This window comes from Protomyctophum parallelum (genome assembly GCF_964188405.1).
Source record: "Protomyctophum parallelum genome assembly, chromosome: 18".
Lineage (NCBI taxonomy): Eukaryota > Metazoa > Chordata > Actinopteri > Myctophiformes > Myctophidae > Protomyctophum > Protomyctophum parallelum.
In genome coordinates, this window is record NC_139716.1 from 38,050,823 (window position 1) to 38,065,006 (window position 14,184).

The 14,184-nt window shown below is 41.3% G+C and overlaps 2 protein-coding genes across 3 annotated transcripts in view; both read left to right on the forward strand.

The window, feature by feature from the left end:
- The window catches only part of LOC310876130 (ADAMTS-like protein 1), a 177,302-nt gene extending 169,733 nt beyond the window's left edge, over positions 1 to 7,569 (forward strand). Inside the window, exons 15-19 of the mRNA XM_083789575.1 lie at positions 496 to 616; positions 1,560 to 1,767; positions 3,686 to 3,795; positions 4,252 to 4,472; positions 5,071 to 7,569. Of these exons, the coding sequence (XP_083645701.1) occupies positions 496 to 616; positions 1,560 to 1,767; positions 3,686 to 3,795; positions 4,252 to 4,472; positions 5,071 to 5,177 (767 nt within the window). The 3' untranslated portion in view covers positions 5,178 to 7,569. The remainder of the gene's footprint in view (positions 1 to 495; positions 617 to 1,559; positions 1,768 to 3,685; positions 3,796 to 4,251; positions 4,473 to 5,070) is intronic.
- A 1,158-nt stretch (positions 7,570 to 8,727) lies between these two features.
- Positions 8,728 to 13,961, forward strand: LOC310875279 (NACHT, LRR and PYD domains-containing protein 3-like). Of its 2 annotated transcripts, none has more exons than XM_083788461.1 (6): positions 8,728 to 9,038; positions 9,520 to 11,242; positions 11,978 to 12,061; positions 12,753 to 12,836; positions 13,235 to 13,312; positions 13,427 to 13,961. In XM_083788461.1, the coding sequence occupies exons 1-6, from the start codon at positions 8,729 to 8,731 to the stop codon at positions 13,752 to 13,754; spliced, it is 2,607 nt and encodes an 868-aa protein (XP_083644587.1). In that variant the 5' UTR covers position 8,728; the 3' UTR covers positions 13,755 to 13,961. The 2 variants fall into 2 exon arrangements, with proteins under 2 accessions (XP_083644587.1, XP_083644588.1); XM_083788462.1 differs by having other exon boundaries at positions 11,978 to 12,045; positions 13,427 to 13,561.
- The last annotated feature ends 223 nt before the right edge of the window (positions 13,962 to 14,184 follow it).

Genomic DNA, 14,184 nt, shown 5'->3' on the forward strand with positions numbered 1-14,184 from the left:
AACTGTATATCGTTGCTGTCGGGAGGAAACCTCCTAACTCCTTTTTTGAGGTTTTTTTCTTTTTTTTCTTTTGCATAAATCAGTGCTATTGAACACCCTTTACGTCTGTGTGTTGTTATTGAACCAATGGAAGGTATAGTACAACACTCGTTGGACAAAACCTCTTAACTCCATTGGACCCTCAAACTGTCTGCTAAAGCAACTAACTCCACCACCGCTCCCCCTCTCATACAATCACAATGAGGCTGTATTGCTTTGTTTTGAAAAAGGTTTTCTTAATTTCCTGAAAAAATTATAATTTTAATTTCCTACATTTTGGCGTTAAGAGGTTTCTTCCCGACAGCAGAGATAGGCTTTACTGTTTTTATTGTATTTTGACACTTGCGTTGGCAATGTAAACGCATGTTTTCTCATGCCAATAAAGCTCCTTTGAATTGAATTGAATTGAATATCCTACAGTGCTCGTTATAGTTTGTGCTTGCTAATTGATTTCAGGTGATGAAGCAAAGGCTTGTGGCCAGGGAATGGGTACGCCAGACGATGGCTCCATTTGTCCGGACAGAAGCAACAGCAGCCAATCACTTGAGCTGTGCCATGGACAAGCCTGCCCCTACAGGTAATGTCGCTGCTACTGCATGTCAACATTGTCAATGTGGAGACCCACTTTTAAATGTTATGATCAGCCCACCTTCACACCAGTGTTGTTTTTGGCAGCCAAGAAAAAACATTTTCGTCCCCTGTAATGTTAGTCTAGTTTTAGTCGACTAAATATCACAAGATTTTAGTCGACTAAATCTACAGTTGATTTAGTCAACTAAAATGTAAAAGATTTTAGTTAAAGACGTTCACTCTGAAAGAATATATATTCAAAGCTTTGCGCCACATTTTCACGATTTAAAAAAAAATAGCAGATCTACAAGCTCGTTGCGCGGCACTAGGAGTTAGGATGGACAGTGTCAAAACCAAGTGCAGACAGACATCATGTCCTCGGGGAGCGGCAGCATAGTGAAGGGAAACCATGCATATCTTCCCACCAGCCCTAAGACCTACAAGCTTCCTGTCTAGTCTCACATCCTCTGTGTGTCGTCTCCTAGCGAATGAAAACACAGCTTTCGTGGGGCGTGTGCGTGCATGTATGTTGTGTGTGTATACTGTACACACAGGCAAAAACGTATTTGAATTTGCGGCATTCATTTTAAATATTGAAATGACACAGATATACACAGTAAATGATACCAATCATCCGTGTGAAATATTACAGTGCATATCGAAGACACGCAGTTTGTTTTATTTCATCGTTGATTCGGACCCGTTTCCTTCCTGTGTCTTTTTATTTAACCTTTATTTAACCAGTAAAAAACACACTGAGACTGCGTCTCTTTTACAAGTGGGAACTGTCCAAGAGGCAGAAATAAAATTACACTTCAATACCACATCGTCAGTGTTACATTTTGGACCAGCAAATACAACATCCATAATACACCTCAAAGTACCTATGAATAAATACAGTACCTAATGAATAAATACAATTCCTGTGTCTTCTTTTTTTGGAACAACAGGTGGCGTGCGGCCCCTTGGTCACCCTGCTCGGCCAGCTGTGGGACAGGTGTTCAGAACAGGGGCGTCACCTGCACACAGGGTCCTCCTGAGGTCCACGTCAGAGAGGTAGAGGCCCACCTCTGTCTAGGAGCAGGGAGAAGACCCCCAGACGGCAGGCCATGCAACCTTCTGCCCTGCGCCAGGTGGACCACCACTCACTGGGGGCCGGTGAGTCCACTACTAAACCCATTTAGGCCTGACGTCGAAAAAAAAAAAAAAGTTTCTATATCAGTGGTTCTCAATACGGTGGTTCTCCAAAATTATGTAATGTAATGTAATTGTAATGTAATTGACCGCCGACACCCATCTGAAAATGTGTTGTTCCATGGACCCCCTCAGAAGCAAAGATTTTAGTTAAAAACTGAAACTCTGAAAGAATATATATTCAAAGATTTGAGGCACATTTTCACAAAAAAATAAAAATAGTAGACCTACACAGAGTGCCGCGCTATGAGCTTGAAGATTTGTTATTTTTCAATAGCTAAAGTATAACAATACTTTATCTATTTGGTGTTTGGTGTTTTGGGAAACACCAAAAGTGGTTCCCGCCCAAAATGGGTTAAACCCTGACCACATTGAAGTCTCAGCAAGTCACAGGAAAAAAAATGTCATATTGCTTTTCATTTGCTAATTGCAGAATTGTGTTCTGCATTGTGGTACTGGTACTGTATACATATTCTTTTACATCTTGATAGTTTTTGGTGCAAAGCTATACATGTTAAATCATTTGGATTTATTTGTTTTGTGTAGGTTTTTATTCATTTTTTCTTCTCTCTCCAAAATGACATTTGAACAAGAAACTGGTTTATTAACTGAGTGTTTAATTGCCCCCCACTAAAGATTTTTATACTGGTGATATTTCATAAATAAGTCTAGACAGCAACCAACAGTAAAAAAAGATAGAGGAACTAACCAGGTGTTATTAAATTAAAAAGGCGCCAGTCGCCTTTTTAATTTAATAAAGGCTTCCCTCCTCCTTTTAACTTTGAGTGCCCGGATCGTCTCTGTTCTATCTATAAATCTAAACCACCAACAGTACTTATCTTATATTATTACTTATATTCAACATATTAACTATTATACTGTACCACAGGTAGTTTCAAGGAAGCAATCTTGATTGGTTGAAATAGCTCTCTATACCCGTGCTTCAAACGTGCATCACCGCACACCTAAAAAACAGCTGTGCTGGGCAGTGCCCGCAGGCAGTGGCTACTAAGCTAGGTGTTTACACATGACATTCCTCCATTTTAGGTCGTAGTGGCTACATCTGTCAAATATATGTTTTTTTGAGGGGTGCCAGCCCCTCCAAATCCAGCTTTTGGTGTGTGTCCACAAACATTGTCCTTCTCAAACATTCATTTCCCATTGACAATGAATTTTACCTCATAGTGTCTGAGCAAATAGACATAGTGTCTATTTTACATAACGATGATGTACGATGATAAGAGCGGCCCTCTTTTCACATGGGTGTGATTTTTCTTCTTCTTACGGAACTGGCCTATCGCCGTCGGCTTGTTCCTGCAGCAACGCAGGCAGGCCATTAATGACGGTAACGCACACCCTCTTGTGTAATATTGCTTAATTAAACGCCACTTCCAGTCAACTCATCATCCCCATTCTAATTAAGTATGTACCTGGAGTGCTAAAGGGATGATTTTTGTAGGCCTGAGGATATTTTCAATGGAATTTGTGCACTGGATATAGGATAAAATAAGGAAATAATGTCTGCAGCAAACAAAGGCTTATGATATTACTGTGTTTTAGGCATCAACATAAAACTCGTACTGTACGAGTTTTGTACCACACAAGCAGTTTATATAGAACAAAAACAAAAGTATAATGTCTTCAAAATTCACAGTTCAGGGTTGTGTGTAATTTACTCTTAGTATACCAAAGACATCATTTGAAAACCCTGTGGTAAAAGTGGAATGCAATGCATTGATAACTCCACTTCCAGGTCTTGGACTAACATGTGTTCTATTGTCACAATTAATTTCCTAACGAAACACTAACACGGCTGCTTTTACCAAGAAAATGTATTCCAAATAAAAACGTGCTTGTAATCTGGATGAAATGTCTGTTTCAGTGTCACGGTCACTGTGTGGGCCCCAGTCTGGCAGCACAGCACCGCCATGTGTATTGCCAAGACACAAACGACACTAAGGTCCCCCAGAGACAGTGCAATGGCCTCCAAAGGCAAGTATTGATATAATGTAACATATCCATTCAGTGTTGTTCAGTGTCACTGTACAGTATATTAACAGAAATATCAGGTAGTTTGTTTTTTATTAGTTTTAGTATTAGTTTAGTTTATTTAAAAAAAAAAAGTAAGGAGTAGGTAAGGAGCTAATTCAGTCAAAACACTTTTGGGGGGGGTCCCAAAACAATGTTCCTAGAAGCTTTGTCATTGGTCGAAAGAAAACCCGGTCGCAATGGCTAACCAATCAGGAAGCAGACAGGCAAGTCAACCAATGACAAAGCTTCTAGGAAAATCTTTGAATGCAGATTGTGGCCCCTAGATGTGTCACAGAGACTAAATTTTTTTGGGAGCGTTCTACCCATTGCTGTCTGAATACCAAAGATATTATTGCCGTTTTATAATTGTATAGTATAACTACAGTATATAATAACCTTCCTGTGTGTCCACACTAGACCCAGTTCCCATAGGAACTGTTCTACCGAGGCCTGTGGCCTGCAGTGGCGTGTGGGGGCGTGGACACAGTGCACGGCCACGTGCGGGCGCCACGGCTTCCAGTCGCGGCAGGTCACCTGTGCACACCGCCGCTCCGGCAAGCCGGCCCGCGAGCATCACTGCACCTGGAGGCCCCGCCCTCCCAGCTGGCAGCGATGCAATATCCGCTCCTGTGGAAGAGGTGCGAGACAAACAGTTATTCCTGTGATTTTGTGATCTTCTGCGATGTTTTTATTCATATTGGATTTTAAAAACGCATTGTTTTAGACCAGTGATTATCAAACTCTTTCATATCAAGGACACCCAAATGAATATGTATCTGGCCACGGACCACCATCTGAAAAGATGTTGTACGGTCTGAATGTGTTAAGGACCCCTTGGCAAGGACATTTGCAGTATTTATTTTATACCATGTGGTGCAATTGAAAGAAAAAGCAGAGGTGCAAAAGACTAATAACTGTAAGAGTCTGCTAACTTTGCTCTACAAACCAGCCAATCCGCTGTGTTCTGTTATAAATTACAACCTTTTGTTTTGAATCTCTGAGTTCTGACTTGCCAATGAACACGATGTAGGCCGGGAGGCCCTGGTTTATAAGATGGGTAGAACTGCTAATAATATAAATATTAGAATGATGTACACATAAGGCTTTAAGATGTCCCACGGCATGTTTCTTGAGTTCAAACAGGATTAGGGTTTAATCTCTTTTCCTTTATAGCCGCACGGCAGGCTTACATTGAGTTGCGCTTATTAAGCCATCTTCCTCTGTGTGTTCCAGCAGGCGAGTGTCGGGACAGCACCAGGTACTGTGAAAAGGTGCGGCAGCTGGAGCTCTGCCCGCTACCTCAGTTCAAGAGCCGCTGCTGTCTGTCCTGTCGGGACACCTGAGAGAGAGAGAGACACGCCGGCGGGGCGGGGGGAGGGGCAGGGCAAAACCACAAACAAAGTGGACAGGTCCAGGACTGGTCTGTTGAGACAGAGAGCGGAGACCTTGAATCCCCTACTACGACCCCCCTCTGAACACCTCCCCGATAACCGTGGTGGAGGTAACAAGGCTTGAAAGAGGGGCAGGAATCGTGGAGGAATGTTTGCATACTCATCATACCGTGTGTGATTGTGATCTTACTTTGTGGCGCTGGGTTTTGGTTTGAGAAGGGGACATCACTGTTAACGAAGGCCTCGGTTGGGTTTTATTCTGTGTTCTCTTCAACGTACTGAAGCTTGTGTGTCAACGGCAAATGTGACTTGGTTAGATTTCCTCTAGTCGGTAGGGAAGAGCCTATCTAATGGGCAATTGATGATTGCGTTAGCTAGACATCTATAAGAATGATGAATGATGCAGTGTTTGTTATAATCACTGGATAGTGTTACATTTGTCTTTCATAGCAGTGGTGTCTGTCGAACACAAATCAAAAGGCTAACCTTTGACACAGGTGATGTCAGTAAAATCCCAAGACATATTTTAAGCCCCTTTTTTATTTCGAGATTTGATGTCCAAGTGTGCGGCACAGGTGAATTGCTGACATCATGGTAATATGGTTTAATCCAAACAATGGGATATCTGGTTTAATACCACGATCAATCGGACAATGGACAAGGACTTTTCATTTTGGGACAGTAGTTAGCGGCTCTCTGTTAGCTTTATTGTGACCGCAATGATTGGTCAGGTTATTTCAATGAGTGATATCTGAAATATGATTTCAGTTGCATCGACAGTATCGGCTTAAGTTTAGAGAACAACATTATTTGCATGGATTGCACTTAAATGGTAGAGCGAGACTGAAATGCAAGCAATTTAATGAAAAAGAAATCATATATTTATCTTTGCACTAATAACTCTCCCAAGTCTCTGTTAAGAACACGACTTGCAGTTTTGTTTTTATGTGGTTTCAACATTTTCTTTTGTCTCATGCTTTGAAGAAGGAAGCAAAGTCAAAATATCCCTTTAACCACTTTTGTGATGCAAGGTTAGGTTGAAATATAATCCCTCCTAACAAGCAAATGTAATTTACTATTTTCACTGAGATATATGATTTTATCCTCAAGTTTGGTCAGGCAGTAATTACCAGCCAGTAATTCGACAGCCGGGCTTACAACTGGACTTGTGATCCGCTACAGTAGAATCGGTTAGTGAAAATGGCCACTGTGTGATATTAATGTGGGGAAGAAAAAAAAAAAAAAAAAAAGTAGCAGCTTTTGTTATGTAACTCCTTTGGTTAGTGTGCCAGATAGGCATTGTTTGCACTTTTGATATTAATATTATGTCTTGGGTTCCATATCCCTTAGCAGTCGTGATCACATACTGTACAACACCAAAGTCACAATCAAGAACTTACAGTATACTCCACACTTAATTGGTCGGTCAGTTATGCCTGGTTCATTATTGGTTACTTGCTGCCACTCACTGAAATGAGCACATCTACAATTAAGTTGACAAACGTATCACAAGCTTGTAGATCAGCTATTTTTGGTGGTGACCAGGGATGTGTGCACACATAGACATCAACGGGGGCTTCAGCCCCTGCCCTTTTACCCGTCTGTAAACAACTGCCCTCTCCAGACCGAATGCAGCATTTACTACATGGTGAAAGAAATGCAAATGCACTCCTTTCCTTCCATGCCATGCTTTAAGGCAGCATTCAGGACTCTGAACAGTATTTTGTGTTGAACAAATTTGTTTTTTTTGTTTGTTTGTCGTACACCACATCTCCAGTAGCTAAAGAGTGCTGGTTTGCGCCCCGAAAATAGCTGATCGACAAGCTCTCAACGCGTCGCAGCGCGCCGCGTTGTGAGCTTGTGGATCTGCTATTTTTTGTCCAAAAGTGCCCGATATGGGATTTCAGCCCCTGCACCTCTAACACTCTCTGCACGTCCCTGGTGGTGACTGAGCGACGCCAGTGTGCAACCAAGTATAAATCACCCTTTAAGGAAGTGGTTGTCTTGTATTACTGTCAATGAGATGAGAACAATACTAAGGTATCACGATGAGATATTTGTACTCATTTTCTTGAGCTATGTAGATATTTGTTTTTGCTGAAGATTGATGCTCTGTTGTCTTTTAACTATTTATTATCATGTGTGTTCTTTGTGCAAATGTGATAGTTTTTTTGTAAATAATTGCAGTGGTGAGATATATGAGCACACATGTTTTCCCCTGAGATCACACCGTTCTGTGTGCATGCGATGGGGAACCTCCACTGGTCACTTGATGTATTGCTCCGTCTCTCAATGCCAGGCTAATCACTAGACAATAAATTCAGTAACATTCCCTTTTATATAACCGTTTGTTATGGCTCTCTCACTTGGGTTTGTGACATTTGTGATGAATGCATACATGTGTTATTGTTTATTAGATTAGACGCAGACAGATACATATAATGGCATAATTAAAATGACATATAATGGCATAATTAAAATGATTTAAAAAAAACCAAAGGATAAAAAAAAATCAATATACAACATAGAGTAACTGATCATTGTAGACCAGATGATTTAGACTAGAAAAATTTGCTCCTAGGAGCACAGGTCTCCGCCAGGCCCGATAGTAGAAGTCAGTCCTTTAGCCAATCGGGATGAAATATGAAAAATCGTATTGATCCGTCTTCATGACATAACTATAGAGATTATGTGTACCGATTTCCATGATGTTTGGAGAAAACCACCTGCTGGTGCTATAACAGGCCGATGTGAAAAATGTGGTGCAGATGGTTCTACTCTGACATCCAGGGAGTGTGTTTGCACAGTTCCGTTGGGCCAACGGTGCCGGAGATTACGTGTCCACAGACAGACGGACAGGTCACACCTTCGGCCTGGTGGAGACAATTAGTAGAATCCATAATAAATATCTCTAAAAAATGGACAACAAAATAGTTACAGTAATTACTTTGTGGCGTGCCATTACATCATGGCTAAATAAAATTAAATGAAAACGAACATGCTGAGAGATGAGAAGGATTTTTTCAGGGGAAAAGGTACCCATAAATAGACCAGAAAGGACATAAAAGTTTCTTAGAAAGACAAAGACAGTTTAATAACTCTGTTTGGTAGAGCTATTAATAGCAGGACTGACAGACAACATTCCCACAGTGGATACACTTCCTCAAATGCTAGACAGTTTGAGGAAGTATGGAATCCTTCTTAGTTCTTCCGCTTAATAATCTGCTTAAATTCAGAGGGTCTTCTCGCCTCAATGTCACAATATGACGAGACATGCTACTGCTAGTACAGCTTTGGAATTACATCAGCGCGATAGCTGATCAAGATTCATCTTGTGCCAGGGGTCCTCTGAAAATAACTTTTAAGGTATATTTTATACTCTAAAGACAAGTGTCTATTGACAGTGTAGGCCAACAAACATGATATATGATATGTGACACTTTTTCAGTTGGAAAAAAGTATTATTTTGTTAACCGTCGATAATGTACTGTACATTAATTGCGATGGAAAAGCAAGGGTGCAAGTCTTCTTTGAAGACACTTGGGGTCCTGCGAGTTTCACTTGTGGATCAATTGGAAGGGTCCATTAACGCTATACTGGACAGCCTGGTGTCCTCTGAGGTGTTCACGCGAGATGACCGCGAGGTGGTGCTCTCCCAGCCAGGACCACGGGGCAGAGTGAGGAAGGTTCTGGACATAGTGGTATGTAAAGGTGAAGAAGCTGCCGAGACCTTTCTCTCCGTCATAAGCCACCGTCGGCAACAACCACAGATGCATTCCATGGGGAACGATGGGAACGAATCCGGATCCACAGGTATACCATTTGTTGTTCTAATGAGAACAGAGTCTGTTCTCTGCAAGTTGTTGCAGACAGGATTACTGTTGTTGCAGACAGGATTACTGTTGTTGCAGACAGGATTACTGTTACTGTTGTTGCAGACAGGATTACTGTTACTGTTGCAGACAGGATTACTGTTACTGTTGTTGCAGACAGGATTACTGTTACTGTTGTTGCAGACAGGATTACTGTTACTGTTGTTGCAGACAGGATTACTGTTACTGTTGTTGCAGACAGGATTACTGTTACTGTTGTTGCAGACAGGATTACTGTTACTGTTGTTGCAGACAGGATTACTGTTGTTGCAGACAGGATTACTCGTAAAAATAATTTGCTGTCCATGCTTGTACTGTAGATGTTACTCTGCATAGCATAACCTCTGTTTTTGTGAAGAAGAACAAATATATATATACCGTATATGTGTGTACTTTACAGATATCCTTACATTCTTTTTCAGAATACAACAAAACTATGCAAAAGCACAAACTAGTTCTAAAACGCAGAAGTGAGAGCATGCTATACTACAACACTCGACACGGGGAGAAGATCCCTTTCTTGGAACATTATGTCAATCTCCTATTAGTCAATGGGCACCAGGATAAAGAATTAAAAAGACATGAGGTTCTGGCGTTTGGACGAATGCGTCTTTCTTTCCAACAGAAGTCCCCTGAGCACAGGCACATTTCCCCAGACCAGCTCTTTTCAAATAGAATAGGAAGCCGTCCTGCCAAGAAAGTTCTGGTGACAGGAGTAGCTGGCATTGGAAAAACAATCCTCGTGCAGAAGATGCTGCTTGATTTTGTAAATAACAAGGACTATCTTACCTTTGACTTCGTCATCCATATGACCTTTAGAGATCTTAATCTCATCAATAAACCAACAAGCTTCCGAGACTTGGTCTTGCGTAAAAATGGGCACCTGGCTAAGGAGCTGGATAAAATCTTGGCGGCTCACAGCAAACTACTGATCATCTTGGACGGCTTTGATGAATTCAGACACTACGGCAACTGTGACGTGGAGGTCTTTGTAACTGAGCCAGACCAGGACGGAGAGGTGGTAGAGGTCTTCGCCAGCCTCATGCTGGGAGAACTCCTACCTGAAGCTTCGGTACTTCTCACAAGTAGACCTACAGCCATCGGCCACATCCCTGTGGGTTGCATCGATCGCTTTGTGCTCATCGCCGGCTTCTCCTTCACAGAAGTTCAGGACTTCTTCCAACGCTACTTCCAGGACAAAGTTCTTGCCGAACGGATGTTTACTTTAGTAGCTGCTCATGAGCTAATTCTGACGCTGTGTTATATCCCAGCTTTTTGTAGCATTGTTTGCTGCATCCTTAAACAAAGCAAAGAGCTTAGTGAGGGAATCCCCAAGACCATGACGGACATTTACGTTCAGTATTTGATGGCCATGGTGCAGTCTCATACGCGAGACCGGGACAAGGCTTCTCTAATCAACCAAATTCCAGGGGCCTTACCACAGGCACAGCTCTCTGAAATCGTGCTAAGGTTGGGTCAGCTCGCCTTTCACAAGCTGATGGCCCATCAGACGCTCTTCTATGACAGTGACACCGCACACCTGAAGGGATGCAGCCTGGTCAGCACCTTTCTAGACAAGACGGTGGCACAGGAGCCTGGTTGCACCGAAGACGTGTACTCGTTCACCCACCTCACAGTCCAGGAGTTCTTTGCAGCAGTTTATTGTGCAATCACGGACCAACCGCTGCTTGAAAGCCACGCGCATGGCTTCAGCCCTGGGCAGGGGATAGGTATGGGGCACTTGCAGCTTTTCAATCAGTTCCTTTATGGAATCACGTCTGAACGCAACACTGAAATTCTGTCGAGACAAGTGGGGTTGCATTGCCAAAGTGACAAAGTTGAAGCCCTTAGTCGGAGGATGGTCGTCGAGCTCAAGACACTGTGTGAGAGTGGGGGCCCAATGCTGAGTCATTTACACTGTTTGTTTGAGCAACAGGACCCCTCGTTGGTGCACCGTCTGCAACCAGACATTCTGCGGGTGAATGTCAGTGATGAAACTCTCTCCCCCATGGATTTTAATGCCATCAACTACTTCCTGAACCTCAGCAAAGGAAGCATATCTGAGCTGGATCTCACAGGAACGGACGTACACTGTGAGGCACTGAGAGTGCTTCAGCCTCATTTACTCAGATGTAAAATGCTTTGGTGAGTTATCAATGAATTATTTTCAATGGGAATCGTTTCATAACACAATCAGCAATACATCACACAATTAGGTGGTGTTTTCTTCCCAAACTTGAGAAAGCTGAATTATGTATAGTACAGTGGTTTTCAACCAGTGGTCCAGGGTCCTTGAGGGGGTTCCAGGTGGTCCCCAGCTAAATGATGGAACAGTTGGTGACCAAATGGACCCTTATTAGATCCCATAAGGGTCCATTTGGTTTCATGTTACGCTCTCAAGAGTCTACACAATAAATACAAATGTGGACAGAATCTTATCAAACGATAACAAAATATTCTTCAGTTTTGCATCTGAGACGCTATCTGTCATCAAATAGTGGTCTGTGGCTCAAATGCACAATAAATAATGGACCTTGATATGAAAAGAGTTGAAAACCACTGGTATAGTATATCATGTATACTAAGATCAATTATGATGTATTACTCAGAATTAGCTATTATTCAGGTGAGTAAATGAGCAATGTACAGTATAAGCTATCATGATGATTTCCTGTTTTGACTATATACTGTAGATGTGTACTGTATATTCGTACGTCTCTAAATGTTTTGATGAATTGAAAACGGTGGACACTCTTGTAAACAAGTGTAATGCTTTATGGTGTCGTCCACTCACAGTTAAGTTATTATATTGAGTTGTATTTGAAATGTACTGTAATTCTGTGAAACTGTTAATCAATCAATCAATCATTCTCTTCCTAGGCTCGGAGACAATGCTCTTGATATGGACACAGTCCAAGTCATTGCTGATGTGCTGCAGTTGTCTGACAGTATGACCCACCTTGGGTAAGAGTAATAACAAGTAATATTAATCTTTAATTTTAATATTCTGTAACTTTAATATTATTTTGTGTGTTGAGAACGAGAGAAACAAGCTAAATATTATATATCCATCCATCCATCCATCTTCAACCGCTTATCCGTAGTCGGGTCGCGGGGGCAACAGCTCCACCAGAGAGCTCCAGACTTCCCTCTCCCGAGCAACATTAGTGACTTTTAATATATATTATTAATTAATATTATTTGGGGATTATCTTAACCTATTAAACAACCTGAGGCCGATACAAATGCATTTCTAAATCAGTAGTTCTCAAACTATTTTTGTAATTATAAATTATAGATACAAAAGAAAATGCAGCTATACAAGTTCGGTCTTAATGGTTTTAAGATATCGAAGAGCTTAACCCATTTTGGGCGGGAACCCCTTTTGGTCTTAGCATTATGCCATGCTTTAGCTATTGAAAAATAGCAGATCTACAAGCTCATAGCGTGCCACTCGGTGGTGCGCTACGAGCTTGTAGGGCTGCTATTTTTTTTAAATCGAAGGACCACTGACATAGAAACGTAGCTTTTTCAGAAAACTGTCAGGATGTAGAAGACATTTTTAGAATCTGATCTCAGGTCAAAATGGGATTTATACATCAGAACCCCCCCACCCCCCCTCAGAAAGATTAATGCTTTCTCTTCCTTGTTTTAGACTTGGATGGTGCAACATTGGTGATGAAGAGCTGCTGGTTATTTCTGATGCCGTGCGAATCAACAAGAGCCTCATTGAATTGTGGTGAGGGAACTTCCACCTGCTACTGTATAGGTGGAAGTGAAAATTGTTAAACTGGCATAGTTTCAGTTTTTTTCTTCTTTTTTTCTAGTCATATAAACACTTCCACTGATTCATAAAGATCATGTGGATACTGGATACTGTTCTGGTTTGCCCTTTAAAATTCTTTAGAAATTATGTTATGTCCCAGTTCCCTTCGTGTCACGAGGATCATAGTTTGTTGCACTTAGATTCTCTACAACTGTTGCAAATAATGACCTATCTAGGTAGGTAGATAGGTGATTAGGAGAAATAGAGTCTTTACCATTTTTAAGAATTTTCAAAAGTCAATGTGACACTGAAAACATTTTAGATCTTTAAAATGTATTTATCTAACAGTTTCTTTCTGTATTCTCTTCCAGGCTGGAGGGAAACAGAATTAGCTATAGTGGTTTGTTATCACTGAATGATTTGACTCCAACCCCTTTGAGAAAAGTTGTGTAAGTAAAAGATTCGTTTATGACAAAAATAACAATAACAATGAACTATCTTCATGAATATGCCAAATCAATGTTTTTGGAGGGAAATGTGCTTAATTAATAAATTTCCCACAGTGCTATATGGAATGATTTGACTGATAAGGAGGCAGATGCCCTGTGTGCAACTCATGGGGTCGGCTGTTACATAGTGGACTTCAATGAAGAACAGACATGGCAGTCGTGGGGACAATGGGTTATTGACAGGTGTGAGGTCAGCAGCGATGAGAAGCTCATTACGGTGCTGCATAAGGTGTGCAACATACCTGCCCAACGTTTAGAAATACCCTGGGCAGTGACATTTTATAAAAGACTCGCTCGGCTTGTCAAAAGCAGAATTGAGCAATGCGCTGAGGATGACGTCCGCAAGAAATTGGAAAAGTTTGTGGGTGTTTTCGGGCCATGATAAAAGTGTGTGTCTGTCTCCGCTTACAAAGGCTACAGGTCACTCCAAACCTCGAGACTAGACTAACACTGGCTGCACTTATGAACTTTATAGCTGCACTGATACACGTTATGACTTTACTGATTAACTTTATGACTTCACAGATTAACTTGTCTGCACTGTTGATGTATTTGATTGTTAGGCCTTATATTATATTTTAAAGCACAAATCAGGATTGTCACTTTTTTCATTTCACTGTAAGACTCTTCTATAAGGCCAATGAATGTTATTGTTGTGTCTTATACTGTACAGTAACACATCTGCAACTGCTGCCATGTTTTTACTCATGTATTGTATATCTCTTACTATACTATGCTATATGAATATTTGTATATATATATATATATCACATCATCATAATTGTTTTTGTACTCTCCTGAAAACGTGTGAT